The 27,693-nt window shown below is 36.3% G+C and overlaps 1 protein-coding gene across 8 annotated transcripts in view; it reads left to right on the plus strand.

Annotated features, from left to right (window-relative positions):
* Window positions 1–27,693, plus strand: part of SPATA6 (spermatogenesis associated 6) — a 144,179-nt gene that overhangs the window by 41,254 nt on the left and 75,232 nt on the right. For all 8 annotated transcript variants that reach the window (XM_043461388.1, XM_043461393.1, XM_043461390.1 and 5 more), the window contains 2 exons: window positions 14,490–14,531; window positions 15,645–15,769. In XM_043461388.1, the coding sequence (XP_043317323.1) occupies window positions 14,490–14,531; window positions 15,645–15,769 (167 nt within the window). The remainder of the gene's footprint in view (window positions 1–14,489; window positions 14,532–15,644; window positions 15,770–27,693) is intronic.

Here is a 27,693-nt window from a genome sequence, read left to right on the forward strand (position 1 = left end):
GCCATGCAGCATGGCCAAAAACAAAAAAAAAAAAAACAGAGAAAATAGATGATCCTTTAAAATTGTGGAGGTACTAATCAATGCAGTTAGACACACACAAAAAATTAGAAGTATAAAAACTGAAAAAGAGGAGATAAAATTACTAAGTATATACGATAAGATTGTTGCTGTTCAGTCGCTCAGTCATGTCCGACTCTTTGCGACCCTGTGGACTTCAGTACGCCAGGCTTCCCTGTCCATCACCAACTCCCGGAGTCTACTCCAAGTCATGTCCATCGAGTACGTGATGCCATCCAACAATCTCATCCTCTGTTGTCCCCTTCTCCTCTCTTCAGCCTTTCCTAGCATCAAGGTCTTTTCCAATAAGTCAGATCACATCAGTCGGTCAAAGTATTGGAGCTTCAGCTTCAGCGTCAGTCCATCCAATGAATATTCAGGACTGGTCTCCTTTAGGATGGACTGGTTGGATCTCCTTGCAGTCTAGGGGACTGTCAAGAGTCTTCTCCAACACCACGGTTCAAAAGCATCAATTCTTCAGCGCTCAACTTCCTTTATGGTTCAACTCTCACATGCATACATGACTACTGGAAAAACCATAGCTTTAACTAGATGGACCTTTGTCAGCAAAGTAATGTCTCTACTTTTTAATATGGTGTCTAGGTTTGGTCATAGCTTTTCTTCCAAGGAGCAAGTGTCTTTTAATTTCTGGCTGCAGTTACCATCTGCAGAGATTTTGGAGCCCAAGAAAATAAAGTCTGTCACTGTTTCCATTGTTTCCCCATCTGTTTGCCGTGAAGTGATGGGACAGGATGCCATGATGTTCATTTTTTGAATGTTGAATTTTAAGCCAGCTTTTTCAGTCTCCTCTTTTGCTTTCATCAAGAGGCTCTTTAGTTCCTCTTCGCTTTCTGCCATAAGGGTGGTGTCATCTGCATATCTGAGGTTATTGATATTTTTCTCTGCAGACTTCTTTTTGCACATTAAAAAAATTATTTATTTTTTAATTGAAAGACATTGGTTTACAGAATTTTGTTGTTTTCTGTGAAACATCACAGCCATAGGCGCACATATGTCCCCTCTCTTGAACCTTCCTTGCATCTCCCCCCCATCCCATCCCTCTAGGTTGATAAGAGCCTCTATTTGAATTCCCTGAGACATGCAGCAGATTCCCATTGGCTGTCTGTTTCACATATGGTAATGTAAGTTTCCATGGTGCTCTCTCCATATATGTCAGCTTCCCCTCCCCTTTCCCCATGTCCTTATGTCTGTTCTCTGTGTCTGCTTCTCCATTGCTGCCTTGAAAATAAATTCATCATACCATCTTTCTAGATTCCATATATGTGTGTTGGTGTACAATATTTATCTTTCTCTTTCTGACTCACTTCACTCTGTATAATAGGCTCTAGGTTCATCTGCCTCACTAGAACTGACTCAGATGCCTTCCTTTTTGTGGCTAAGTAATATTCCATCATGTATATGTACCACAACTTCTTTATCCATTCATCTTTCGGTGGACACCTAAGTTGCTTACTAGCTATTGTAAATATATTCTATTGTAAACATATTGTAAACATGTTCTGTTGTAAATAGTGCTGCAATGAATATTGGAGTACATGTGTATTTTTCTATTTTGGTTTCCTCAGTGTATATGCCTAGGAGTGGGATTGCTGGGTCATATGACAGGTTTATTCCTAGTTTTTTAGGAATCTCCAGACTGTCTTCCATAGTGGCTGTATCAATTTACATTCCCACGAACAGTGCAAGAGTGTTCCTGTTTCTCCATTCCCTCTCCAGCATTTACTGTTTGTAGACGTTTTGATGCTGGCCATTCTGACCACTGTGAGGTGATATCTCATTGTAATTTTAATTTGCATTTCTCTAATAATGAGCGTCTTTTCAACAACTAACAAAGGATTAATTTCCAAAATATACAAGCATCTCATACAACTCAATACCAGAAAATCAAACAACCCAATCAAAAAGTAGGAAAAAGACCTAAACGGACACTTCTCCAAAGAAGACACAGATGGCTCCCTGCAATCTTGATGCCAGCTTATGCTTCATCCAGTCTAGCATTTTGCATGATGTACTCTGCATATAAGTTAAATAAGCAAGGTGACAATACACAGACTTGATGTATTCCTTTCCCAATTTGGAACCAGTCTGTTGTTCCATGTCCAGTTCTAACTGTTGCTTCTTGACCTGCATATAGGTTTCTCAGGAGGCAGGGAAGGTGGTCTGGTATCCCCATCTCTTGAAGAATTTTCCAGTTTGTTGTGATCCACACAATCAAAGGCTTTAGTGTAGTCAATGAAGCAGAAGTAGATGTTTTTCTAGAATTCTCTTGCTTTTTCTGTGATCCAACAGATATTGGCAATTTGATCTCTGGTTCCTCTGCCTTTTCGAAATCCAGCTTGAACATCTGGAAGTTCATGGTTCACGTACTGTTGAAGACTGACTTGGAGAATTTTGAGCATTACTTTGCTAGCATTTGAGATGAATGCAATTATGTGGTAGTTTGAACATTCTTTGGCATTGCCTTTCTTTGGGATTGGAATGAAAACTGACCTTTTCCAGTGCTGTGGCCACTGCTGAGTTTTCCAAATTTGCTGGCATATTGAGTGCAGCACTTTCACAGCATCATCTTTTATGATTTGAAATATCTCAACTGGAATTCCATCACCTTCACTAGCTTTGTTCTCAGTGATGCCTCCTTCCCTAGGCCCACTTAACTTTGCACTCTAGGATATCTGGTTCTCAATGAGTGATCACAGCATCGTGGTTATCTGGGTCATTAAAATCTTTTTTTGTACAGTTCTGTGTATTCTTGCCACCTCTTAATATCTTCTGTTTCTGTTAGGTCCATACTCTTTCTGTCCTTTATTGAGCCCGTCTTTTCATGAAATGTTCCTTTGATATCTCTAATTTTCTTGAAGAGATACCTAGTCTTTCTATTGTTTTCTTTTATTTCTTTGCGTTGGTGACTTAGGAAGGCTTTCTTATCTCTCCCTGCTATTCTTTAGAAGTCCGCGTTCAGATTTATATACCTTTCCTTTTTCCTTTGCCTTTAGCTTCTCTTCTTTTCTCAGCTATTTGTACAGCCTTCTTAGGAATCCATTTTGCATTTTTAATTTTTTTTCTTGACTTTTTATGCTAGATTAATTTAGTATTGCTAATGGGCTGTCATAGCCATCAAATTGATGGGAACACTGCTAATTTTCAGTCCTTTCACTTTTTGGAGAACTTTTTAATTTATCTTATAGATACTCTGAACATATTCATTTCTCTCATCAGATGTCTATTCAATTCTAACTTTCTTAAGATGAACAAATGACTACTTCACTGACCAAAACTGAGCCATGGTAGTGATCCACTTCAGTTTACTGCACCCTTGTCCTAGAAGTCACCTACATCATCGACTCATTCTTACTGGCTTTCTCCTAGTCCTGGAGGATGGGTTTTCTCCATTCTGCTTAAGATTTTTCTACTTTGTTCTTTTTATTCATCTCCTCATGCTATCTCTAGTCTTGATCATTAGATTTTTTTCCCCCTCCTATAGCTCTCTTGCTGTTAACCCTCAAACTGTATAAACCTGTACGTTTACATCTTTAAAAGGTATTTCCTGTCTTCATCCTCACTCCATGTAGCTACTATCCTATCTCTTTATTCTATTCCTGATTCAAAATATACTTCCTTATTTCACATGTATTTTGTAAATTACTTCTTTCAGTTCCTATAGAGTTGTTGGTAAAAACAGTGCAGGCTGAGTGCAAATCTCAGCTCAGGAATCACTTTATTATCCTCGTAACCTTAACCTTTAGTCTCTATTTCTTATCTGTGAAATGGAAGTAATAACTTGTTAGGGTTGTTTTGGGGATTTGTATGAAGCTCATAAGAACTCAGTCTTGACACACAGAAGATACTCTCTAAATGGTAGTAAATAACACTGTTATTTTGACTACTCACAGCCGTTTTGAAAATATACAGTTTACTACTTTGTAGTAATGTTTTTCAACTAGTTGAGGTTACAGAATGAGTGGCCTTAGAAAAAGTATAATGTTAGTATGTTTGTCCTAAACTTGTTTGATTTCTAATAAAGTTTAATGTTCTGATGTTTTCTAAAAGATAGGATTTTTTTTTTACTTTGTGGTCAAATAATAATTATAATTATTGTGAATACAATAGAGCAAGCTTCTTAAATGCCAGTCTCCTATTTAAGCATCATCTTTAGCATTAGCCCTTTCTGTTTTTCCATTTATTGGTAATAGAATGAGATATAGCATGATATGTTCATGGAATGTGTTGTGTGACTCAAGGGGTGATAGAAAAGTCTTCTTAAGCAAAAGTTGCTTATCCACTGGCCTAGGATAAAATTTGTTTTGTAAACTTTTGATTGCCTGTCCAGATTTAGTCACTGTAAGAGAATATAGGGAATTCAGAAATGAATAAAATATAAGCTCTTTGTTCAAACAAGTATCCATCTTGATAAAATAAGAATCAGACATGTAAATAAATAATCAAAATCCTTGTATTTGTGCATTGGATTTGAGAGGATCAGAGAACTGTTGGTTAAGGCATTTACATGGAGGTTGACATTACTCAAAATTATAGCAAGTTTTAGGTTTGAAAGAAAGATAAGCCTGTTTTGTCTTCAATGAAAATGTGATAGGGACCTTGAAGTTAAAAGAATATAGTGAGAAAAGATGAGCAGTTGACAAAATCAGATGGCATGAGACTAAAAGGAGAGGAATAGTTTTTTGGTAAAAGTCTAGTTTTTTGGTAAAAGCCTAGTGCTTCTATTGTCCTCTTTTTAAAAACTTCTACTATTTTTACTTTAAAGAAAAATTATTTTATATATACATATTATATATACAGAGTAAAAATTATAGAAAATACAGAATTCTGGAAATTTTAAGCTGATTTTATATAGGTAACAAAATAACATTTGAAGAAGAAATGTGAAGTTGAACATGTAGAATGTGTGGCTCCCATTTTGTAGATCTGATGGAAGAGGCAGAAGAGAATTTTAACAAAAAACAGCATATTTCGAGCTCTCATGGTGATGCTATTAGAACAAACACACAACATTTCTAATAAAAAACATGAAAAAGGCTTTTTAAAAAAAATTTCAAAATATATGAATGTAGACACTAAGAATATTGAAACCCCATACTCATCACTCAGTTCAATAATGATCAACTCATGGCTAATGTTACTTCAATTGTATCTTCCTACTTCATCACCCTTTTCCTGATTATTCTGTAGCAAATCTCAGAGATCATATCATATTTTCTTTCATTTATAGATACAGATATCTAAAAGGAACACCTAAAAGTTAACAATTTCTTAATATCATCAAATATCCACTCAGTTCACATTTCCCCATTTGTTCTGTAGTTGTTTAATCATTTTGTTTGAATTTTAATTCAGATAAGATATATTCATCACATTTGTAGCATAAAATTTAAGTCTTAGGATTTTAAAATATCTTTGTGTCTTTCTTTTCATTACTGATATTAATAATTTGTGTCTCCTCACTTTTTTTTGAACAGTCTTGCTAGGCATTTATCTCCCAGTGAATTGAACCTTTTATTATTTTGATGCTTTTGCTTTAATGATTACTTTCTCTTTTACAGCATAGCCAAACCAGCCTTCTTTTAACTGTCACATGTTATATATTTATCCTTTTTTTTCTCTATTTTTCTGTATTCTTACATTTTTACATATATGTCTTATGAGTGGTACTTCGAGAGAGGTTTTTTTTTTAATCCAATTTGTCTTTTAATTTGACCATTTTAGATATTAATGCATGATATTACTATAGGAATGGTAAACAGATTAGTAGTTATCAGGGATTAGGGTTGGATTGGGGAGGGAGGTAGATGTGTTTAACAGGAGCAACATAAGAGATATGTGATGGAGCTTTTATGTATCTTGTCTGGTGGTGAATACACAGACCTACACACCAGGTAAAAGTGTATAGAACTAAGTATAGACACACAAATGAGTACAAGTAAAGCTGGAAACGTGTGAATAAAATCAGTGGATTGTATCAGTGTCACAGTGGTCGTGATATACTTTATTAAAGTTTTGCAAGTTGTTACCTTTGGGGGAGGGGACTTCCCTGGCAGATCAGATGATAAAGAATCTGCCTGCAATGCAGGAGACCCAGATTCCATTCCTAAATCCAGGGGATCTGAAGATACCTTGGAAAAGGAAATGGCAAGCCACTCCAGTATTCTTGCCTGGGAAATCCCATGGACAGAGGAGCCTGGCAGGCTACAGTACATGGGTCGCAAAGAGTCAGACAGGACTTAGATACTAAACAACAACAACCATTGCTAGAACCTGGATAAAGGATACATAGGATCCAGCAATGAAATAATTGCTTTCATTATCTTAAAATTAAAAAAATTTAAAATGTGTTTATTAATATATTTTAGTGTAAATCTATCATATGGCTATCTACTTTGTATTTGTTTGGATTGTTGAATATTAGTGCTTTTAATTTTTCTACTTTTAATTGTCTGTTTTTTGATTTCTTATTTCCACACTTTTATTATTTGAAGGTACATATTCTTTAAATGTTCTTTCAGCAGTTACCACAGAGATTACAACATGTTTGAATTATCAAAGTTCTATTGTATTTTTATTTTAACCTCTTCTAGGGCAGTAAAGAACCTATAAGTACTGAACTTCTTTTGTAACCCTTCTAGATAATATATTATTTTTTGTTATGCATTTTAATTTAGTGTGCAATTAAATGACACAAAATAGTATTGCTATTACTATATAGGCATCATTTATTTCACTTTATATCTATATTTTGCCTTTTTGGTTCTTTATTTCCTTTCATTTTTTGGAAAATCTTCTAGATTTATTGCTTCTTTCTAAGGAATATCCTTTCATGATTCCTTTCTTATAGTCTTTTGTTGATAGATTATCTTGATTTTTATTTCTCTGAAAATGTCTTCATCTCACCTTTTCTGAAGGATATATTTTTTAAAATTTTATATTGGAGTATAGTTGATTAACACGGTTGTATTAGTTTCAGATGTACAGCAAAATGATTCAGTTACACATGTACTGAATATTGGTATTAGTGTCATCCAGCCCTTAGAAAATACTAACACTATTCCATTGTCTTTTTTGCTCCCTTACTTTCTGATGAGAAATCATCTGTTAATTTTATTGTTACTTTTTTGAAGGTATTTTTTTCTTTTTATGCTCGCTTCTTTTAATATATTCTCTTACATCTGTTTTCCTGTAGCTTTACTTCAGTGTACCCAACTCCGCATGTGTGTGTGTGTTTTAAAATTTGTTTTGCTTGAGATTTGTATCTTGATGTCTTTCTTAAGATAAATTCTCAGACATTAACTTTTCAAATATTTTTCTCCTCTTCTCTCTTTTTACAAATTTAATTACACATTTTTATATCTTCTTACTCTTTTTTTTTCTTTTTTATGTTACTTCATCTTTTTGGTTTTCTGTGCTTCTCTCAAGATGCTTTTGTCTTCCAATTCCCTAATTCTCTCTTGAGTAATTTATAATCTGTTAGTAAATACATTTGTTATGGTTAATTTTTGGTTATTTTATTTTTTAGTTAAAAATTTTCCACTTGCTTCTTATAATGCTTTCTAGTTGTCTGCTGACATTTTCAATCTTGTATTTTATTTTCTTGAGCATAGTAAGCATATTTTAAGTTGCAGTCTGGTAACTAATTTTTCTGGATTTCCTGTTGATTTGTTTTTATTTCCTGTTATTTCTCTTGTGTTTTGATCCCAGTGATTTTTTTCCTTATATCCCTGGTTGATTTTCATTAAATGTCAGATTTTGTATATAAAAATTTTAGAAATAATTAAAAACCTTTTGTGAAGATATTTTCCTTCAGACAAGGTTTATGATTGTTTTAGAAGATTTCTAGAGGGCACTTGGAATTCTAGACCAACTTATTTCAGACAAGATTTGGGATGATTCACATTTAAGCCTAAATTCTTAGTTGACTGTCTTAGTCCTTTTGGGCTGGTACAGCAAAATACCATAGACTGGGTGGCTTATAAATAATAGAAGTTCATTTTTCATAGTTCTGGAAGCTGGAAAATCCCAGATCAAGGAGTTAGCAGATTTGGTGAGGGTCCCCTTTCTGTTCATAGATAACCATCTTCTCTCTGTTTCCTCATGTGGCAGAAAGGATAAGGACATTTTCTGGGGTCTTTTGGTCACCAGTGGCACTAATGGGCACTAATCCCATTAATGAAGCCTTAGCCCTAATAACCTCATAAAGTCCCTAACTCTAAATATCACACTTGGGCAGGGGAGATAGAATTTCAACATATGCATTTTGAGGGGATGCAGACATTCAGTATATAGCATGGGTTATTTATTTTTAGTTTACTCTTATGGTTTATCTTTTCAAGATTCAGTCCTAAGGCCTAGCTACTTTACAGGCCATTGTCTCTTGCCTGCAGACCTCCCTTCTCATCTCTTCCCAAGGTCATGATACTCCAATTTTTGTAACTCTACTTCATAAGCTTGTAAAAAGTTATATTCTGCTTCTTACCCTCTTAGCTACCTCTGTCGGAACTGTCAGATACCCAAAAAAGAGAAATAGCCTCAAATACCAGGCTTATTTCTCTGTATTTATTTCTTATACTGAGTTTCAGATTTGTAATTTGTGTACTATCTTCTTAGGTCTCTACTGCCTCAAGCAGATTTTTTTAGGTGTCTGCCTTTTCAAGTTGATTTGAATAAGAAGTTTGTTTTTGAACCACTAATCTCTCATATTACCCTGCTACGTTCTGTTAAGAGCCTTTGTACACCCTGTTTGTCTTGCTTGAATCTCTAGTGTCTCGCTCCACCTGACTCTCATGGGCTTCCCTGGTAGCTCAGACAGTAAAGCATATGCTTGCAGTGCGGGAGATCCAGGTTTGATCCCTGGGTTGGGAAGATCCCCTGGAGAAGGAAATGGCAACCCACTCCAGTACTCTTGCCTGGAAAATTCCATGGACGGAGGAGCCTGGTAGGCTGCAGTCCGTGGGGTCGCAAAGAGTCAGACATGACTGAGCAACTTCACTTTCTTTTTCACTTTCCTAACTCCTGGTTTACAGTTATTCATGCTAAAGAGATCTTCTTTTCTTCAGACTTTGCTGACTCCCTAACTGGATTATCTTGTTATTATACTCTTACAGCACTACCTGAGTGCCTCTGTTGTAGTTTGTAAATGTTTGTTTCTTTATTTTATTTAATGTTTGTCTTTTCAACGCAATGTCAGATCATTGAGGAAAAGGGCTATATCAGTTATTTTTTTCCTTATTACAGCCCCAATTTATGAGTTACAAGGAATATTTACTATTTCTTCATAAATTAGGCATATAGGTATTGAGTTAAAGGACTGAGATTTCCCTTGGTTGAAAGTAACAGAATTTATTTATTTATTTATTTTCCCATTTATTTTTATTAGTTGGAGGCTAATTACTTTACAATATTGTAGTGGTTTTTGCCATACATTGACATGAATCAGCCATGGATTTACATGTGTTCCCCATCCCGATCCCCCCTCCTGCCTCCCTCCCCATCCCATCCCTCTGGGTCTTCCCAGTGCACCAGCCCTGAGCACTTGTCTCGTGCATCCAACCTGGGCTGGTGATCTGTTTCACCCTTGATTGTATACTTGTTTTAGTGCTATTCTCTCAGAACATCCCACCCTCGCCTTCTCCCACAGAGTCCCAAAGTCTGTTCTGTACATCTGTGTCTCTTTTTCTGTTTTGCATATAGGGTTATCGTTACCATCTTTTTAAATTCCGTATATATGCGTTAGTATACTGTATTGGTCTTTATCTTTCTGGCTTACTTCACTCTGTATAATGGGCCCCAGTTTCATCCATCTCATTAGAACTGATTCAAATGAATTCTTTTTAATGGCTGAGTAATATTCCATAGTGTTTATATACCACAGCTTCCTTATCCATTCATCTGCTGATGGGCATCTAGGTTGCTTCCATGTCCTGGCTATTATAAACAGTGCTGCGATGAACATTGGGGTACACGTGTCTCTTTCAGATCTGGTTTCCTTGGTGTGCATGCCCAGGAGTGGGATTGCTGGGTCATATGGCAGTTCTATTTCCAGTTTTTTAAGGAATCTCCACACTGTTCTCCACAGTCGCTGTACTAGTTTGCATTCCCACCAACAGTGTAAGAGGGTCCCCTTTTCTCCACACCCTCTCCAGCATTTATTGCTTGTAGACTTTTGGATAGCAGCCATCCTGATGGCGTATAATGGTAACTCATTGTGGTTTTGATTTGCATTTCTCTGATAATGAGTGATGTTGAGCATCTTTTCATGTGTTTGTTAGTCATCTGTATGTCTTCTTTGGAGAAATGTCTGTTTAGATCTTTGGCCCATTTTTTGATTGGGTCATTTATTTTTCTGGAATTGAGCTGCAGGAGTTGCTTGTATATTTTTGAGATTAATCCTTTGTTTCTTCATTTGCTATTATTTTCTCCCATTCTTAAGGCTTTCTTTCCACCTTGCTTATAGTTTCCTTTGTTGTGCAAAAGCTTTTAATTTTAATTAGGTCCCGTTTGTTTATTTTTGCTTTTATTTCCAATATTCTGGGAGGTGGGTCATAGAGGATCCTGCTGTGATTTATGTCGGAGAGTGTTTTGCCTATGTTCTCCTTGAAAGTAACAGAATTTAAAGAAAGAAAAAGATTTGTCTCATTCATGGGTTCTTAGAAGGTAAAAAGGGCATAATTTATATTTTATTCTTATTTTTATAAATTTATTATAAAGTATTTCAGACATATTAAAAGTCTAAGGAGCTGTGCCCATCACTCTGTTTAAGAAGTAAACTTAATTTATATTTATAAAAACTTACAGGAAGAATAGAAATATGCCTTTGTAAATATAGTCAACTGATCTTTAACAAAGGAGCAAAGACAATACTGTAGAACAAAGATATTATAGATTCTTCAGTAAATGGTGCTAGATTAACTGGACATACACATTCAAAAAAGAATGAATCTAGATACAGACCATACACCTTTCACAAAAATTAAAACTCCTAATGGATCATATTTTTTTTGGAATTTGTTAGACTTACTTATCCTCTGATTTGATATCTATATTAAAAGAAATACACATGTAGAAAGTTATGACTACAGAAAACCAAATTTGAAACATCTTTGCCAGGTGAAAGGGCAGAAGTCCCTCAAAGTCCTGTTAGTTAGTTTGATAGATGACTTTTCAGCAGCAATAGTGGAAGCTAAATGATAGTGGGATATCTATAATAGCCTGAAAGAAAACAACTACTGACCACAAATTCTACACCAAACAAAAAATATTTTGTAAGAATGATTGTAAAATAGACCTTTAGACACACAATTGAGAGTGTGTGCCACCAGTCAGTTTAACAAAGGAAATTCTAAAGAATATATCTGGGGCAGAAGGAAAGTGAAGATCATAGATGCAGAAATGATAGTGGAAAAATGAAAGTCATTTTGTATGAATAAATATAAATGAGCATTGATTGCTTAAAAAGGTAATTATGAAAGGTAAAAATACACAGTTAAAATAACAGCAACATATCAGGAGTAATGAAAAAGGTATTTTTATAAGGTGTTAGCATTAAAGTTTGATAAGTTAAAAGAATACATGTAATATTTTCAAGGGTAACTGCTGAAAAAACACAATTTGAGCATAAAAACTCCAAACCAGTATAGGGAAGACATTTGAAATAATTCTTTTTAATAAATTCAGAGCAGGACAAAGTAGATAGAGGTAGATGTAGATTCAGAAGTAATTCTCATTAAATATAAGTGGATTAACTTCCAATTAAAAAATAAACATTGTCAGACTGGATTTTAAAAACCTAATCAAGTAGTTTTTAAGACTTAGATATAAGCCTTGGGGAAAAAATGTTCAAGAGGCTCATGTCTATTGATAAAACTTAACTAGGAAGACAACAGTTTCCAGTTTGAACAGATCTAATAGTATAGCCTCAAAGTAAATGAGGTATAAAGACCAACTGTAACCAACTACAATGGGAGATTTAACACCCCTTTCTCAATAGTTATAGAACAACCATAAAATCAATAAGGATATAGAAGATTAGGACAAAAGGATTACCACATTTTTATATAGACATATATAAAATGCTTAATCAACACCTTGCAACTACAAAATTATTTCATTTGATCATATTTTAAGCCACAAATTCAGCCTCAAATTTCAAACCATAATCATTATGTTTTCTGATCACACTGTACAGTTAAATTTTAGCTAGAAAGCAGTAACAGAAAGACAACTAGAATATTGCCTTGTGTTTGGAAATTAAATTTATTTCTCAGGAACACCTGGGTAAAGAGGAAAGCATATCAGATATTAGAAAATATTTTGTATTGAATTATAAAAATATTATAGAACAAAAGCTGTGGGATACAGCTGTAGTAATACTTAGAGGGAAGTATATACTCTTAAATGTTTATTCTGTCAGCTTCCCTCATGACTCAGTTGGTTAAGAATTCACTTGCAATGCAGGAGACTGCCGGCAATATAGTAGATACAGGATTGATCCTTGGGTTGGGAAGATCCCCTGGAGGATGAAATGGGAACCCACTCCAGTATTCTTGCCTGGAAAATTCCATGGATAGAGGTACCTGTTGGGGTGCAGTCCATGGGGTCACAAGAGTCGGACACAATTTAGCAACTAAACCACCACCACCAGTGGATCATAGACCTAACTGGAAAATGCAAAACTATAAAACTCCTAGACGTTAGCACAGGAGAAAAATCTAGATGGTCTTGGGCATGGTGATATGTTTTTAGAGACAACACAAAAGACACCATAGTTGTTTTTGAAAGAAACTATGGAAGAAATAATTGATAAACTGAAACTGATAAGTTAAAAACTTTTGCTCTGTGAAAGGAAAAATCAAGATAATTAGAAGACCAGCCACAGACTGGATGAAGATACTTGCAAAAGACACACCTGAAAAAGGACTGTTATCTAAAATAAGCCAATAATGCTTAAAATTCATGATAAGAAGACAAACAACCTAATTACAAAATGGGTCAAAAGCCTTAAGAGACACCTCACCAAAGATATACAGGTGGCAAATAAGCACGTGAAAAGATACTTCACACTGTATATCACTAGAGAAATGCAAATTAAAGCAATGAGATTGCTGTACATTCCTTAGAATTGCCAAAATCTGGAACAGTGACAGCATGAAATGCTAGTGAGGATACAGAGCAAGAAGAACTCCCACTTATTGCTGGTGAGAATGCAGAATGGTGCAGACACTTTGGAAGACAGTTTGATGGGTTTTTTGCAAAAGCTAGCTCATCCTTTCCATATGATTGGGCAATACTGCTCCTTGGTTTTTATGCAGAGTTGAAAATTTATGTCTACACAAAAGTCTGCACATGGATATTTATAACAGCTCTATTCATAATTGCCAAAACTTAAAAGCAGCTGTCTTTCAGTAGGTGAAGGAGTAAACTGTGGATATCCAGACAATGGGATATTATTCAGCAATAAAAAGAAATGAGCTATCAAGCCATAAAAACACATAGGGGAACCTTAAATGCATATTACTAAGTGAAAGAAGCCAATCTGAAAGGCTACATACTGTGTGATTTCAAGTGCATGACATTCTGGAAAAGACAAAACTTTGTAGAGACAATGAAAAGATCAGTGATCGTGGTGGTGGTGGGTTGTGGGGAGGAGAGAGGTAAATAACCAGAGAACAGAGGAACAGGGCAGTGGAAATACTCTGTGTGGTATTATAATGATGGATAATGTCATTATTAGGACTTCCCTGTAGCTCAAACGGTAAAGAACCTGCCTGCAATGCAAGAGACCAGGGTTCGATCACTGGGTTGGAAAGTTCCTCTGGAGAAGGGAATGGCATTCCACTCCAATATTCTTGCCTGGAGAATTCCGTGGACAGAGAAGCCTGGTGGGCTACAGTCCATGGGGTCGCAAAGAGTCAGACATGACTGAATAACTAACACACAATGTCATTATTACATTTGTCTAAACCCACAGAGTGTATATCACTAAGAGTGAAGCCTGAGGTAAACTACAGCCTTTGGGTGATTATGATGTATCAGTGTGGGTTCATGCTTATTTAAAAAATGTGCCATTCCTGTGAATGATAGTGGGGGAGGCTGTGCGTGTTTAGGGGCAGGGGATATATAGAGGCAATCTGTGTCCCTCTCTCTCAATTTTGTTGTAAATCTAAATAAAAGTACTCTAAAAAATTAAGGCCTTAAAATCAGGGAAAAAACTAAAAAGATCAATTTCGACTGCAGATTAATAAATCTATATGATAAAGAGCAACCAAAAACACACACAGTATACTAAGATATAAACGTATATGTAGTCTACTGAACAATTACTTTGGCTTTTATGTACTTCTGTTGTAAAGTAATTATTGTTTATTATAAATTTGTTTATTTAAGGACATTTTTCTTTAAACTTTCAGATGATACAGCATTGTTTGAGTTGATTCAGCTAGTTCCACCAGGTACTGTATTGTATTTTGATAAGGTAATTGACATGTGAACCCATTTTAATGAAATGCTTTTTATTTTTATTTTTTTCTTTATTTTTTTTTCCATTTATTTTTATTAGTTGGAGGCTAATTGCAATGCTTTTTAAAAATGTCATCTCTTCCACTTCTTGCCACGTTAAGAGCAATGTTGAGTTTCTAGCATTGGTCCACTATATGTAAAATGTCAGTAGGCCAAAATGATATCTACAGAAAGGTTGACATAGATTACATGTGAGCATGTTGTTCTAAAACTGAATCAATAATCACAATTGAAAGTGAAAAATAACCTGATAGCATCCTAGCATGTTTTTTGACATTCATAAAAATTAACATCTTAAAAGTTCTTGTGATTTTTCTAAAACAGTATGCTTTTACTGATAAAGTAGTTCATTATCTTTGTTTTTATGTATTGGCTGTTATTAGAAATGTAGGGGAATTAAAACTGTACCTAAGCAGAATAGAGCCCTATGGTAGGTACAGTTAAAACCTGAAGGATAGTTATATTTATATTATTGATTTCTATGATTATAGAAGAATCTATCTTAAGTCCTTATTTTATGTGAGTCACAGGAGGCTATATTTTGTTGAAAGCTAGTAATCTAAAATTTTTGAGTGTCACATATATACTTAATTCTGGTAACCACAAATTCTAAAAAATGTCTATATTTTTTTCAACATGTAATCTAATGTCTTATAATGGCAGGTAGAAAAGAATGGAAGATAGAAAAATAAATTGTGTAGATGGGAATTAAGTTTTAGATGTGTAAATATTATGTCAGTTTTATATGTTTAAAATAGTATTTTTTTCCCTAGGAATTCATAGGTACATAAAAAATTTACATGAATATCCCCTTTCTACAAAAGGGGAGAGAGAATCAGTAGTATGTATGACATTTCTTATAAGGAAATTTGTTAATTTGTTTAACATAACTTTAATTTTTTTCCTTTTATAGAAAAAAATTAAAAGCATGACCCTGAAGCAGGTATTTCATTAAGGCATCAGGCATTATATATTTGTACTTGATGATATTGTTTCTAAATAGCATATTTTGTTATAATTTGAATCATAGGATATCTTTCTTGTAGTGGGTGAAACATTGTCTACATATGATGAGAATACACGAGATTTCATGTTCCCGGGTCCAAATCAAATTTCTGGACACCATGATTCAAACCGCCAGGTTACCATGAGGAGGATTTCTGGCCTTCGAGTAAGTGCTTACTATTTTCTGAATCAAATTGTGATGCAGGATCATTGTCAAAAACTACCACATAGCCCTTAGTATCTGAAATGTGAAGAACTAATTCAAAGTTTAATTCTGTTTAAAACATAATTGTGTTATGAAATTATGCTAAGTCACTTCAGTTATGTCCAACTCTTTGCAATGCTATGAACTATAGCCTACCAGGCTCCTCTGTCCATGGGATTCTCCAGACAAGACTACCAGAGTGGGCTGCCATGTGCTCCTCCAGGGGATCTTCCCGTCCCAGGGATTGAACCTGATTCTCCTGAAATTCCTGCCTTATAGACGCATTCTTTACCTCTGAGCCACTGGGGGAGCCCTGTGAATTTATGATGTTATTGTAAACGTATTGAAACCTAAATGAAAATAATTTGCCAGAATGTATACATCTACTTTCCAAAATTAACAAGTATTATTTTACCTTATATTCTTCAGATTTCTCTCCTCTCCTTATCTCCCCATCCCCACTGGCCCTATCTATCTCCTTGTCTCTCTTCTCTTTATTTTTCTCTCAAAAAAAAAGACCAGCAAACATTTGAAAAGGTACATAATCCCATTAGCATTTAGGAAATTTCAAATTTAAACAGATGATTTCATTTTTATAGCTATAAGATTGGTAAAATTTAATAAATCTGACAAATACCAAAAGTGTGGAAAAGTGGAAATGTATATGTTTGTATGCCATGTAAATGGAACAACCATAATTCAGAATTATCTAGTAAAGTCAAAGATTCTCATAGCACTGATCTTCTAGGTGTATGTCTTTGAGATATATTCTGTCTGATATACTAAGAACCTTCTTAGGAATGTTCATTTGTAGCATTATTCATGATAATGAAAAATGGAAATAATTTAAATGTCCATTAGTAGGAGTTTTTTGTTGTTCAGTTGCTCAACTGTGTCCAACTGTTTGCGACCCCATGGACCAGGCTTCCCTGTCTTTCACCAACTCCGAGTTTGTTCAAATTAATGTCTGTTGAGTTGCAGGAGTTTAGATAGAATAATTATTATATGTTCATGTAATGGAAATACATATTCATACACCTAAAAGTGAAAACTGCATTAGGTAGTAGCCGACTCTCATCTTTTCCTAACAACCTTTTCAATATTCACTGAATGATTTCATCATATTTTTATTCCTGAAAATACTTTCTGTTAAGAGAGACTGAGTGAAGCCCCTGCTGTTTCAAAGAAGAAAAAAGTAAAAGTTGTCTAGGTGAAGTTTTTGGGATAATTTTTTTTTTGCTAACTTTATAAAAGTAAGGAAATTAGCATGATATATGAGTCAATATGGTAAATTGAGTAATTTTTCCTGTAGGTCTAGGTTTTGATACATTCTATCATCAGTTCAGTTCAGTCACTCTGTCGTGTCCGACTCTTTGCGACCCCATGAATCGCAGGACACCAGGCCTCCCTGTCCATCACCAACTCCCGGAGTTTACTCAAACTCATGCCCATCGAGTCAGTGATGCCATCCAACCATCTCATCCTCTGTCGTCCCCTTCTCCTCCTGCCCCCAATCCCTCCCAGCATCAGGGTCTTTTCCAATGAGTCAACTCTTCGCATCAGGTGGCCAAAGTACTGGAGTTTCAGCTTCAGCATCAGTCCTTCCAATGAACACCCAGGACTGATCTCCTTTAGGATGGACTGGTTGGACCTCCTTGCAGTCCAAGGGACTCTCACAAGTCTTCTCCAACACCACAGTTCAAAAGCATCAATTCTTCAGTGCTCAGCTTTCTTCACAGTCCAACTCTCACATCCATACATGACCACTGGAAAAACCATAGCCTTGACCAGACGGACCTTTGTTGGCAAAGTAATGTCTCCGCTTTTTAATATGCTATCTAGGTTGGTCATAACTTTCCTTCCAAGGAGTAAGCGTTTTTTAATTTCATGGCTGCAGTCACCATCTTCAGTGACCTTGGAGCCCAAAAATACAAAGTCTGACACTGTTTCCACTGTCTCCCCATCTATTTCCCGTGAGGTGATGGGACCAGATGCCATGATCTTAGTTTTCTGAATGTTAAGCTTTAAGCCAACTTTTTCACTCTCCTCTTTCACTTTCATCAAGAGGCTTTTTAGTTCCTCTTCACTTTCTGCTATAAGGGTGATGTCATCTGCATATCTGAGGTTATTGATGTTTCTCCCAGCAATCTTGATTCCAGCTTGTGCTTCTTCCAGCCCAGTGTTTCTCATGATGTACTCTGCATATAAGTTAAATAAGCAGGGTGACAATATGCAACCTTGACGTACTCCTTTTCTTATTTGGAATCAGTCTGTTGTTCCATGTCCAGTTCTAACTGTTGCTTCCTGACCTGCATACAGGTTTCTCAAGAGAGATTCTATCCTAGGAAATAGCAAATTTCAGCTTCTTGAAATTTTAATAGTTCACTAGCAAATTTATTAAAATATACCTCCTTTGAGATATTTTCCATGTCCTTTAGCCAAAAAAGGCTTCAAAGAATGTTACAGGACCTTTCTAGAAACTTGCAAGGAAAAAAAAATTGCAAGCTAATTTTAAAATTAGCTTTTTTAAAAGTAATTTAAAATGCTGTTTATACTAAATTTGACAATATAAACACAATATGGACCATTAACAGGTATTTATTGAATTTGAGTTACCTTTCCATATATCAGAAAAGGTTGGATTACTAAGGCAAAAAAATCTATATATATTATTAAAAGATAAATTGGGACATATTAAAATTTTTTAGTTTATTTGAGCAAAAATTGATTTGATTTAAGCAGCATCTAATCTAGCAGATAGAAGCTCCAGGACCTGCACAAAATGAAATACTTTTATATTCAGAAGGGTATAGGAACAAGGAAATCATACTAGGCTAAGAAGTGTGTTGGTTGTTACAAGATTTGCTTCCTTTAGCTAATCAGGCTATTCTGGATGAATTGATTTAAACATCTATTTCTGGAAGAACAGAAACTGTAATTAATTTTAATCTGTTTGATGACATGGGGCTTAGTGTAACCAACTCCATTTTGGGCCTCTTCTCTTGTTTTTAACAATATAAAAACTGAGACTTCTGGTGATGGTGGTGCAAAGAGTTTGTCAGTTACTGTCACTGCACAAGTATAAAACTGGACAAAATTGTCACAAAAAACAGTTTCAGGGCACTGGAAAGTGATCAGCAATTAAGACAAATTAAGAAGTATCTTTGCTTGAATAACTACTAAGACTTTTGATAAAAATGGCAGAAGTATGTGGTCATCTTGCATAGGCTGCCCTCATACCCTGCATGGCCAGTGAGAATTGTAGCTTCACCAAGCATGTGGCAGGGTGCAAAAGTCAGCAGATTTGCAAGCAAAGAGGTCAGAATGACTTTGGGGCAGTGATATTGTAATTTGTAAGAAACATGTATTTGGTCTTCTTATCTCGTACCTAGCACAGAGCTCATAAAACCCTTGGAATTTCCTGTGTTTAAGAGTTAGGTTGATGAGGAGACTTTTGGAGAGCTCCTTGGGAACATAAGGATGGGAACTAGATGCCAGGGAAACCAACCACATTGGAACTTTCAGCCACATCCCTGAAGAAGAGAGGGGCTAGAGATGGAGTTCAGTCACCAATGGCCAGTGATTTTATCAACCATGCCTGTGTAATGAAGTGATTATAATACCCAAAATGATGGGGTTTGGAAAGCTTCCACATTGTGAACACTTGGAGGTACTGGGAAAGTGGCACAGAGGGTGAGGGCACAGAGACTTTTCTGTGTATTTTGCTCTATACATCTCTTCCATCTGCATGTCATTATATCCTTTTATATAAACTGGGAAACAGGAAGTAAAATATTTCTTGAGTTCTATATATTATTTGCTATATGCTATTTGCTATAGCAAATCGACGGAACCCGTGGAGGGGTTTGTGGAAGCCTCTTACTTGTAGCCTATGGGTGACAACATAATACTTGTGATTAGCAACTGAAGTCAGATGGGAGCAGTCTTGTGGGACTGAGCCCTTAACCTATGGGATCTGATGCCATCTCCAGGTAGTCAGAACTGGGTTAAATTGCAGGACACCCAGCTGGTGTCACAGAGACTTGTGATGGTGACATCTTGATGGTGTTAGAAAACCCACACATTGGAATTGGTGTCACAATCATAGGGGCACATATCGTGGCTTTCCCAGCTTAATGCGGACTATGCAGTTGGAAGCATGTGAGGAAACCTACAGCTTTGCTAGGCTGATTGCAGTTCCAATTAGCGAGCCGCATGCCTGCCAGAAGATTGACCGGGATGCCCTGGAAATGAGGGTGCAGTCAAAAGGCAGAGGCGAGCTTTCCACCCATTCCTTGCTGGCTGAAAGTATGCATGCTCGGGGGAGACCAGTGGGAGTCCAACAAACAGGGAAGGCTGAGGGAACTAGACAGCTGCTGTATCTTTGAGTGCCTTTCCCCAGCCCACACACAGATAATCAGTAGAGTAGAACCTTTACAGGTTTGTTGGATGGCCACTAAGTTATACTCTGATGAGACCACTAGAAAGAATAGAATAAAAAGATATGGCACATATATAAATTGAACAGCAGAATAGCAGATGTAAATTCAGTCACATCAGTTATTGTATTTAAATGTGAGTGAACAACACAGTGCAATCAGTAGTTTATTGTCCTGGCAGTATACAATGCACTCCTCCTCAGAATTCTTAGCATAGACATCTATCTGGGTTTTAGGGCATCTTTCTGAACCCATCACTATGGTAAGAATTCAAGTCACATTTGGGCTTAAATCTTGGCACTATCACAGACTACCTGAGTAAACTTGAGACTACTATACCTTGGAGATAGCATGTTTTTTGGTGGATTAATGAAAGCTTGTAAATGGTTACTATAATAACGTGGCACATAGAGAATGATCAAATATTAGTGGTATGGTGATGGCCGGGGAGATCATAGCAAGGTGCTGTTTGTTATGGATGGTGGTGGTGATATTAATATCTTCTCTACACTGTGAACCCCATAAAAACAGAATCTGTGACTTTGTCTTTGATCTTAATTCTTAGCCCTGTTCTTTGCATAAAGTACTTATATGCCTCTTAATTGAATTGAATAAATGAATTACATCTTACTGTAGACTTCATAGAGGAAACTGACATTTCAGATGTGTGATGATTATATTTATTTTGGTTAGGTTGTAGTGCCCAATTGTTTAGTCAAACACTAGTCTCGATGTTACTGTAAAGGTATTTTGTAGATGTGACTAATATTTATAGTCACTTGACTTTTAAGTATAGATTACCCTTGATAATGTAGGTAGACCTCATCCAATTAACTGAAGACCTGAAGAGCAAAGACTGAAGTTTCCCAAAGAGTAAGAAATTCTGCCTCAAGACTATAGTATAGAAATCCTGAGTTTCCAGCCTTCTGGTTTGCTTAGAGATTTCACACTCAAGACTGCAGTATCAACTTTGCCTGAGTTTCCAGTCTGCTAGCCTTCCCTATGGATTTTGGACTTGTCATCCTCACAATTGCATGTACCAGTTCCTTAAAGCAAATATCCATCTCTGTGTATATCCTAGTAATTTTGTTTCCCTGAAATCTCAACTGATACATATGGGTCTTGAAAGATCTAATTAATGACTAAAACACCGAGTATTTACTGTATGACCAGCGATATATGAGGAGGGGTAAAGTGATAAGTTGCAGTCCAGGCTGTGATAGTTATAAAATATGTGCTCAAACTACTTGACACTCCTGTCTTCCAAATGCAGAGCCAACTGCTGCTCTTAAGTATGGATTCTACTTAGTGATTCTAACAGATACAATGTGGTGAAGCGACAGTGTTAGACTTTTGAGACGAGGTCGTTAAGTGCACTGTGGCTTCCTCTTTGCTCTCACTCTTATATCACTCACTCCTGGGGAAGCCAATTGCCATGTTTGAGGACATTCAGGCACCTCTCTGAAGTGGGCAGAAGCAGGAACAGCTTTCTTGGAGTGTAGATGAGAGCTTGAAGAGCCTTGAAGAAACTATCAAATGAATGTTCGCAGGAAAATGAGGTAAATGTTATTGGAAATTAGTGGAAGAAGGAACCCTTTTTTGTAACGATATAAAGTTTAGCAGCCATGTAGGATATAAAAAATAACTGATGAAATGGGTGGTCTTTTTAAGGAGATTTTCTGACAGAGTGTTAGAGGGGCTATCTGGTTTCTTACTGCTTATAGAAAAATGTGAGAGGAGAGAGAGAAGCAAAAGGAAATGCTGTTAATAATACAAAAAGGAGGTAGAACTTACTGTTTTTAAGGATTCTCAGCCTTCCCCCATGGCAAGTAATGCTGAAATTAAGAAATGACTTATGAGCAAAAATCATTCTAGGGTACTTTCAGGAAATTATGGTCTGATGGTGAAACCAAGGTTATAATTATAAAATCCTTTATTAAAATCTCCAAATATCCAAGCTGTTGCATCAGAAAATAATTTAATGAAGCAGGTTTTATTCTACTTTATTTTTTATATTTTATTTTTTAATTTTTAATTAAAATTTTTATATAATTAAAAAATTGAAGTATAGATGATTTGTAATGTTCTATTAGTTTCAGATATACAGCAAAGTGATTTAGTTATCTATCTGTTTCTCTGTATATGTATATATGTGTCTATGTGCATGCATGCTTGCTAAGTTGCTTCAGTAGTGTCTGACTCTTTGCAAACCTATGAACTATAGCCTGCCAGGCTCCTCCATCCATGGGATTTTCCAGCCAAAAATACTGGAGTGAGTTGCTATGCCCTCCTCCAGGGGATCTTCCCAACCTTGGGATGGAACTCAGGCAGGAATTACAGGCAGATTCTGTACCACTGAACCACCTGGAGAGGCCATGTACATGTATGTGTGTGTGTGTGTGTACACACATCTGTCTCAAATTCTTTGCCATTATAGGTTATTACTAGATATTGAATATAGTTCCCTTGTTGTTGTTTATGTACATAGTAATATGTATCCAATTAATCCCATACTCCTAATTTTTTAGTCTCCCCACTTCCACTTTGGTGACCAAGTTTGTATCTCTGAGTCTATTTCTGTTTTTTAAACAAGTTCACTTGCATCATTTATTAGATTCTATGTATAAGTAATCTATAACGCTTGTCTTTCTCTGACGTATGTCACTTAGTATGAAAATCTCTCAGTCAGTCAGTCAGTTCAGTCGCTCAGTCGTGTCCGACTCTTTGCGACCCCATGAATCGCAGCACACCAGGCCCCCCTATCCATCACCAACTCCTGGAGTTTCCTCAAACTCATGCCCTTCAAGTTGGTGAGGCCATCCAGCCATCTCATTCTTTGTCATCCCCATTCTCCTCCTGCCCCCAGTCCCTCCCAGCATCAGGGTCTTTTCCAATGAGTCAACTCTTCGCATCAGGTGGCCAAAGTATTGGAGTTTCAGCTTCAGCATCAGTCCTTCCAATGAACAAACAGGACTGATCTCCTTTAGGATGGACTGGTTGGACCTCCTTGCAGTTCAAGGGGCTCTGAAGAGTTTTCTCCAACACCACAGTTCAAAAGCATCAATTCTTCGGCGCTCTGCTTTCTTCACGGTCCAACTCTCACATCCATACATGACCACTGGAAAAACCATAGCCTTGACCAGATGGACCTTTGTTGGCAGAGTAATGTCTCTGCTTTTTATTATACTGTCTGGATTGGTCATAACTTTCCTTCCAAGGAGTAAGCATCTTTTATGGCTGCAATCACCATCTTCAGTGATTTTGGAGCCCCCAGAAAAACAAAGTCTGACACTGCTTCCACTGTCCCCCCATCTATTTCCCATGAAGTGATAAAAATGTCTAGGTCCATCTATTTTGCTGCAAATGCTATTATTTCATTCTTTTTAGTGGCTGAGTAGTGTTCCATTAAATATATGCCACATCTTCTTTATCCATTAATCTCTTGATGGACATTTAAGTTGCTTCCATGTTTTTTCTGTTGTAAATACTGCTGCCGTGAACATTGGTGTACATGTATCTTTTTGAATTAGAATTTTCATCTGTTCCAGATACGTGCCCAGGAGTAGGAATGCTGGATCATATGGTAACTCCAATTTTGGTTCTAAAGGAACCTCTATACTATGGAGGAGCCTGGTAGGCTGCAGTCCATGGGGTCGCTAAGAGTCAGACACAGCTGAGCGACTTCACTTTCACTTTTCACTTTCATGCATTGGAGAAGGCAATGGCAACCCACTCCAGTGTTCTTGCCTGGAGAATCCCAGGGATGGGGGAGCCTGGTGGGCTGCCATCTATGGGGTCACACACAGTCAGACACAACTGAAGCGACTTAGCAGCAGCAGCAGCAGCAACAGCATACTATTCTCCAGAGTGGTTGCAATTTATATTGCCACCAACAGTGTAGGAGGATTATTTTTTCTCCACACCCTCTCCAGCATTTATTATTTGTAGAATTTTTGATAATGGCCATTCTGACTGGTGTGAAGTATTGCCTCACTGTAGTTTTGATTTGTGTTTCTCTAATAATTAGTGACATTGAGCATCTTTTTGTGTGCTTGTTGTAAATAAATCTAAAAATGAACATACAGAAGGCCAGTAAGGTCTTTTTAGGTCTTCTGCTATTTTTTTTTAATTTTTGTATTGAACTGTATGAGCCCTTGGTAAACCCACTGCAAATACTTTCTCCCATTCTGTACATTGTCTTTTCATTTTGTTTATGATTTTTGTTGCTGTGCAAAAGCTTTTGAGTTTAATTGGGTCCCATTTGTTTATTTTTGCCTTTATTTCCATTATTAGAGAAGACTGATTCAAAAGAAAGTATTGCTGCAATTTATGTCAGAGTGTTCTGCCTATGTTTTCTTCTAGGAGTTTTATGATATCTGGTCTTATATTTAGGTTTTTAATACATTTTGAGTTTATTTTTGTATATGGTGTTAGAGTATTCTAATTATTACATTCCTTTACATGTAGCCAATCCAGTTTTCCCAGCACCACTTATTAAAGAGACTATCTTTTCCCCACTATATATTCTTGCCTCCTTTGTTGTAGATTAATTGACCTTGAGTGTCTGGGTTTATTTCTGGGCTTTCCAACCTATTCCATTGATCTGGAATGTCTGTTTTTATGCCAGTTTCCTACTATATTGATGATTGTAGCTTTGTAGTATAGTCTGAAGTTAGAGAGCATGATTCCTCCAACTTCATTCTTCTTTATCAATATTGTTTTTACTATTCAGGGTCTTTTGTATTTCGGTACAAATTTTAAAATAATTTGTTCTAGTTCTGTGAAAAATGTTATTGGTGATCTGATAGGGATTGCATTGAATCTGTAGATTGCCTTGGTAGTATGGTCATTTTAACAATATTGATTCTTCCAATCCAAGAACATGGCATGCATTTCCATTTGTTTGTGTTGTCTCCAATTTGTGTCTTATAATTTTTGGAGTACAGATCTTTTGCCAACTTAGATAGGTTTTATTCCTAAGTGTTTTATTCCTTTTGATGTCATGATAAATGAGATTGTCCCTTAATTTCTCTTTCTAGTAGTTCATTGTTAGTGTATAGAAATGCAACTGATTTTTATATGTTAATTTAGTATCTTGCAACTTTAGTGAATTTATTGATGAGCACTAGTAGTTTTCTGGTGGTGTCTTTAGGATTTTCTATGTATAGTATCTTGTTATATGCAAATAGTTAGTTTTACTTCTTCCTTCCAACGTGGATTCATTTTATTTGTTTTTCTTCTCTGATTGCTGTGGCTAGGACTTCCAAAAATACAGTGAAGAAAAGTGGTGAGAGTGGGTGTCCTTGTTGCTTTTCAGCTTTTCACCATTGAAAATGGTGTTAACTGTGGCTTTCTCGTATATGACCTTTATTATGTTAAAGTATGTTTCCTCTGCGCCCACTTTCTAGAGTGTATCTATTATAAAAGGATGTTGAATTTTATCACATTTTTAAAGGTTACTTTCCACTTACAGTTATTATAAAATATTGGGTGTTTTCCCTGTGTTGTAAAATACACACTTGAAACTGTCTTACACCTAGTAGTTTGTACTTCTCTGTCTCCTGTCTCTATATTCCCCCTTCCTTCTCCCTACTGGTAACTTGAAGAAAGTAGGGAAAACCACTAGGCCATTAAGGTATGACCTAAATCAAATTGCTTATGACTATACAGCGAAGGTGATGAATAGATTCAAGGGACTAGATGTGATAACAGTGTCTGAAGAACTATGGGCGGTGGTTTGTAACATTGTACAGGAGGCAGTGACCAAAACCATCCCAAAGAAAAAGGAACACAAGAAGGCAAAGTGGTTGTCTGAAGAGGCTTTATAAATAACTGAGGAAAGAAGAGAAGCAAAAGGCCAGGAACAAAGGGAAAGGTTTTATCATCTGAATGCAGAGTCCCAGAGACTAGCAGGAAGAGATAAGAAAACCTTCTTAATACATGTAAATCTATGGCTGATTCATATCAATGTATGACAAAACCCACTGAAATGTTGTGAAGTAATTAGCCTCCAACTAATAATAATAAAAAAAAAAAAAGGAAAAAAAATAAAAATGAACAAAGCATGGGAAAGACTAAAGATCTTTTCAAGAAAACTAGAGATACCAAGGGAAAATTCCATGCAAGGATGGGCATGATAAAGCACAGAAACGGTAACAATCTAACAGAAGCAGAAGAGGTTAAAAGAAGTGGCAAGAATACATAGAAGAACTATACAAAAAAATCTTAATGACCGAGAAAACCATAATGTTGTGGTCACTCACCTAGAGCCAGACATCATGGAGTGTGAGGTCAAGTGGGCCTTAGGAAGAATTATTATAAACAAAGCTAGTGGAGGTGATGGAATTCCAGCTGAGCTATCTCAAATCCTAAAAGATAATGTGATGCTGTTAAAGTGCTCCACTCAATATGTCAGCAAATTTAGAAAACTCAGCAGTGGCCACAGGACTAGAAAAGGTCAGTTTTCATTTTAATCCCAAAGAAGGGAAATGCCAAAGAATGTTCAAACCACTATACAGTTGGGCTCACTTCATTTGCTAACAAGTTTATACTCAAAATCCTTCAAGCCAGGCTTCAGCAGTACATTAACTAAGAACTTCCAGATGTACAAGTTGGGTCTGGAAGAGGCAGAGGAACCAGAGGTCAAATTGACAACATTTGTTGGATCATGGAGAAAGCAAGGGAGTTCCATAAAATCAACTGCTTCTGTTTCCTTGACTACACTAAAGCCTTTGCCTGTGTGGATCACAACAAACTGGAAAATTCTTCAAGAGATGTGAGTACCAGACTACCTTACCTATCTCCTGAGAAACCTGTATGTGAATCAATAAGCAACAGTTGGAATCAGACATGGAACAACAGACTGGTTCAAAATTGGGGAAGGAGTATGATAAGGCAGTATATTTTCACCCTCTTTATTTAACTTATATACAGAGTGCATCATGTGAAATGCCAGTCTGGATGAATCACAAACTGGAATCAAGATTGTCAGGAGAAATATCAGCAGTTTCAAATATGCAGATAATACCACTCAAATGGCAGAAAGTGAGGAGGGAGGGTGAAAGAAGAGAGTGAAAAAGCTGCCTTGAAATTCAACATTCAAAAAGCAAAGATCATGGCATCTGGACCAGTCACTTCATGGCAAATTGAAGGGGAGAAAGTGGAAATAGTAACAGATTTTCTTTTCTTGGGCTCCAAAATCACTGGGTTGGTAACTGTATCCATGAAATTAAAAAACACTTGCTCCCTAGAAAGAAAGTTATGACAAACCTAGACAGCATATTAAAAAGCAGAGATATTACTTTGTCTATAGGTCTATATAATCAAAGGTATGATTTTTCTAGTAGTCATGTATGGATGTGAGAGTTGGACCATAAAGGAGACTGTGTCAAAGAATTAATGCTTTTGAACTGTGGTGCTGAAGAAGACTCTTGAGAGTCCCTTGGA

The sequence above is a fragment of the Cervus canadensis genome, chromosome 2, assembly GCF_019320065.1.
Source record: "Cervus canadensis isolate Bull #8, Minnesota chromosome 2, ASM1932006v1, whole genome shotgun sequence".
NCBI lineage: Eukaryota > Metazoa > Chordata > Mammalia > Artiodactyla > Cervidae > Cervus > Cervus canadensis.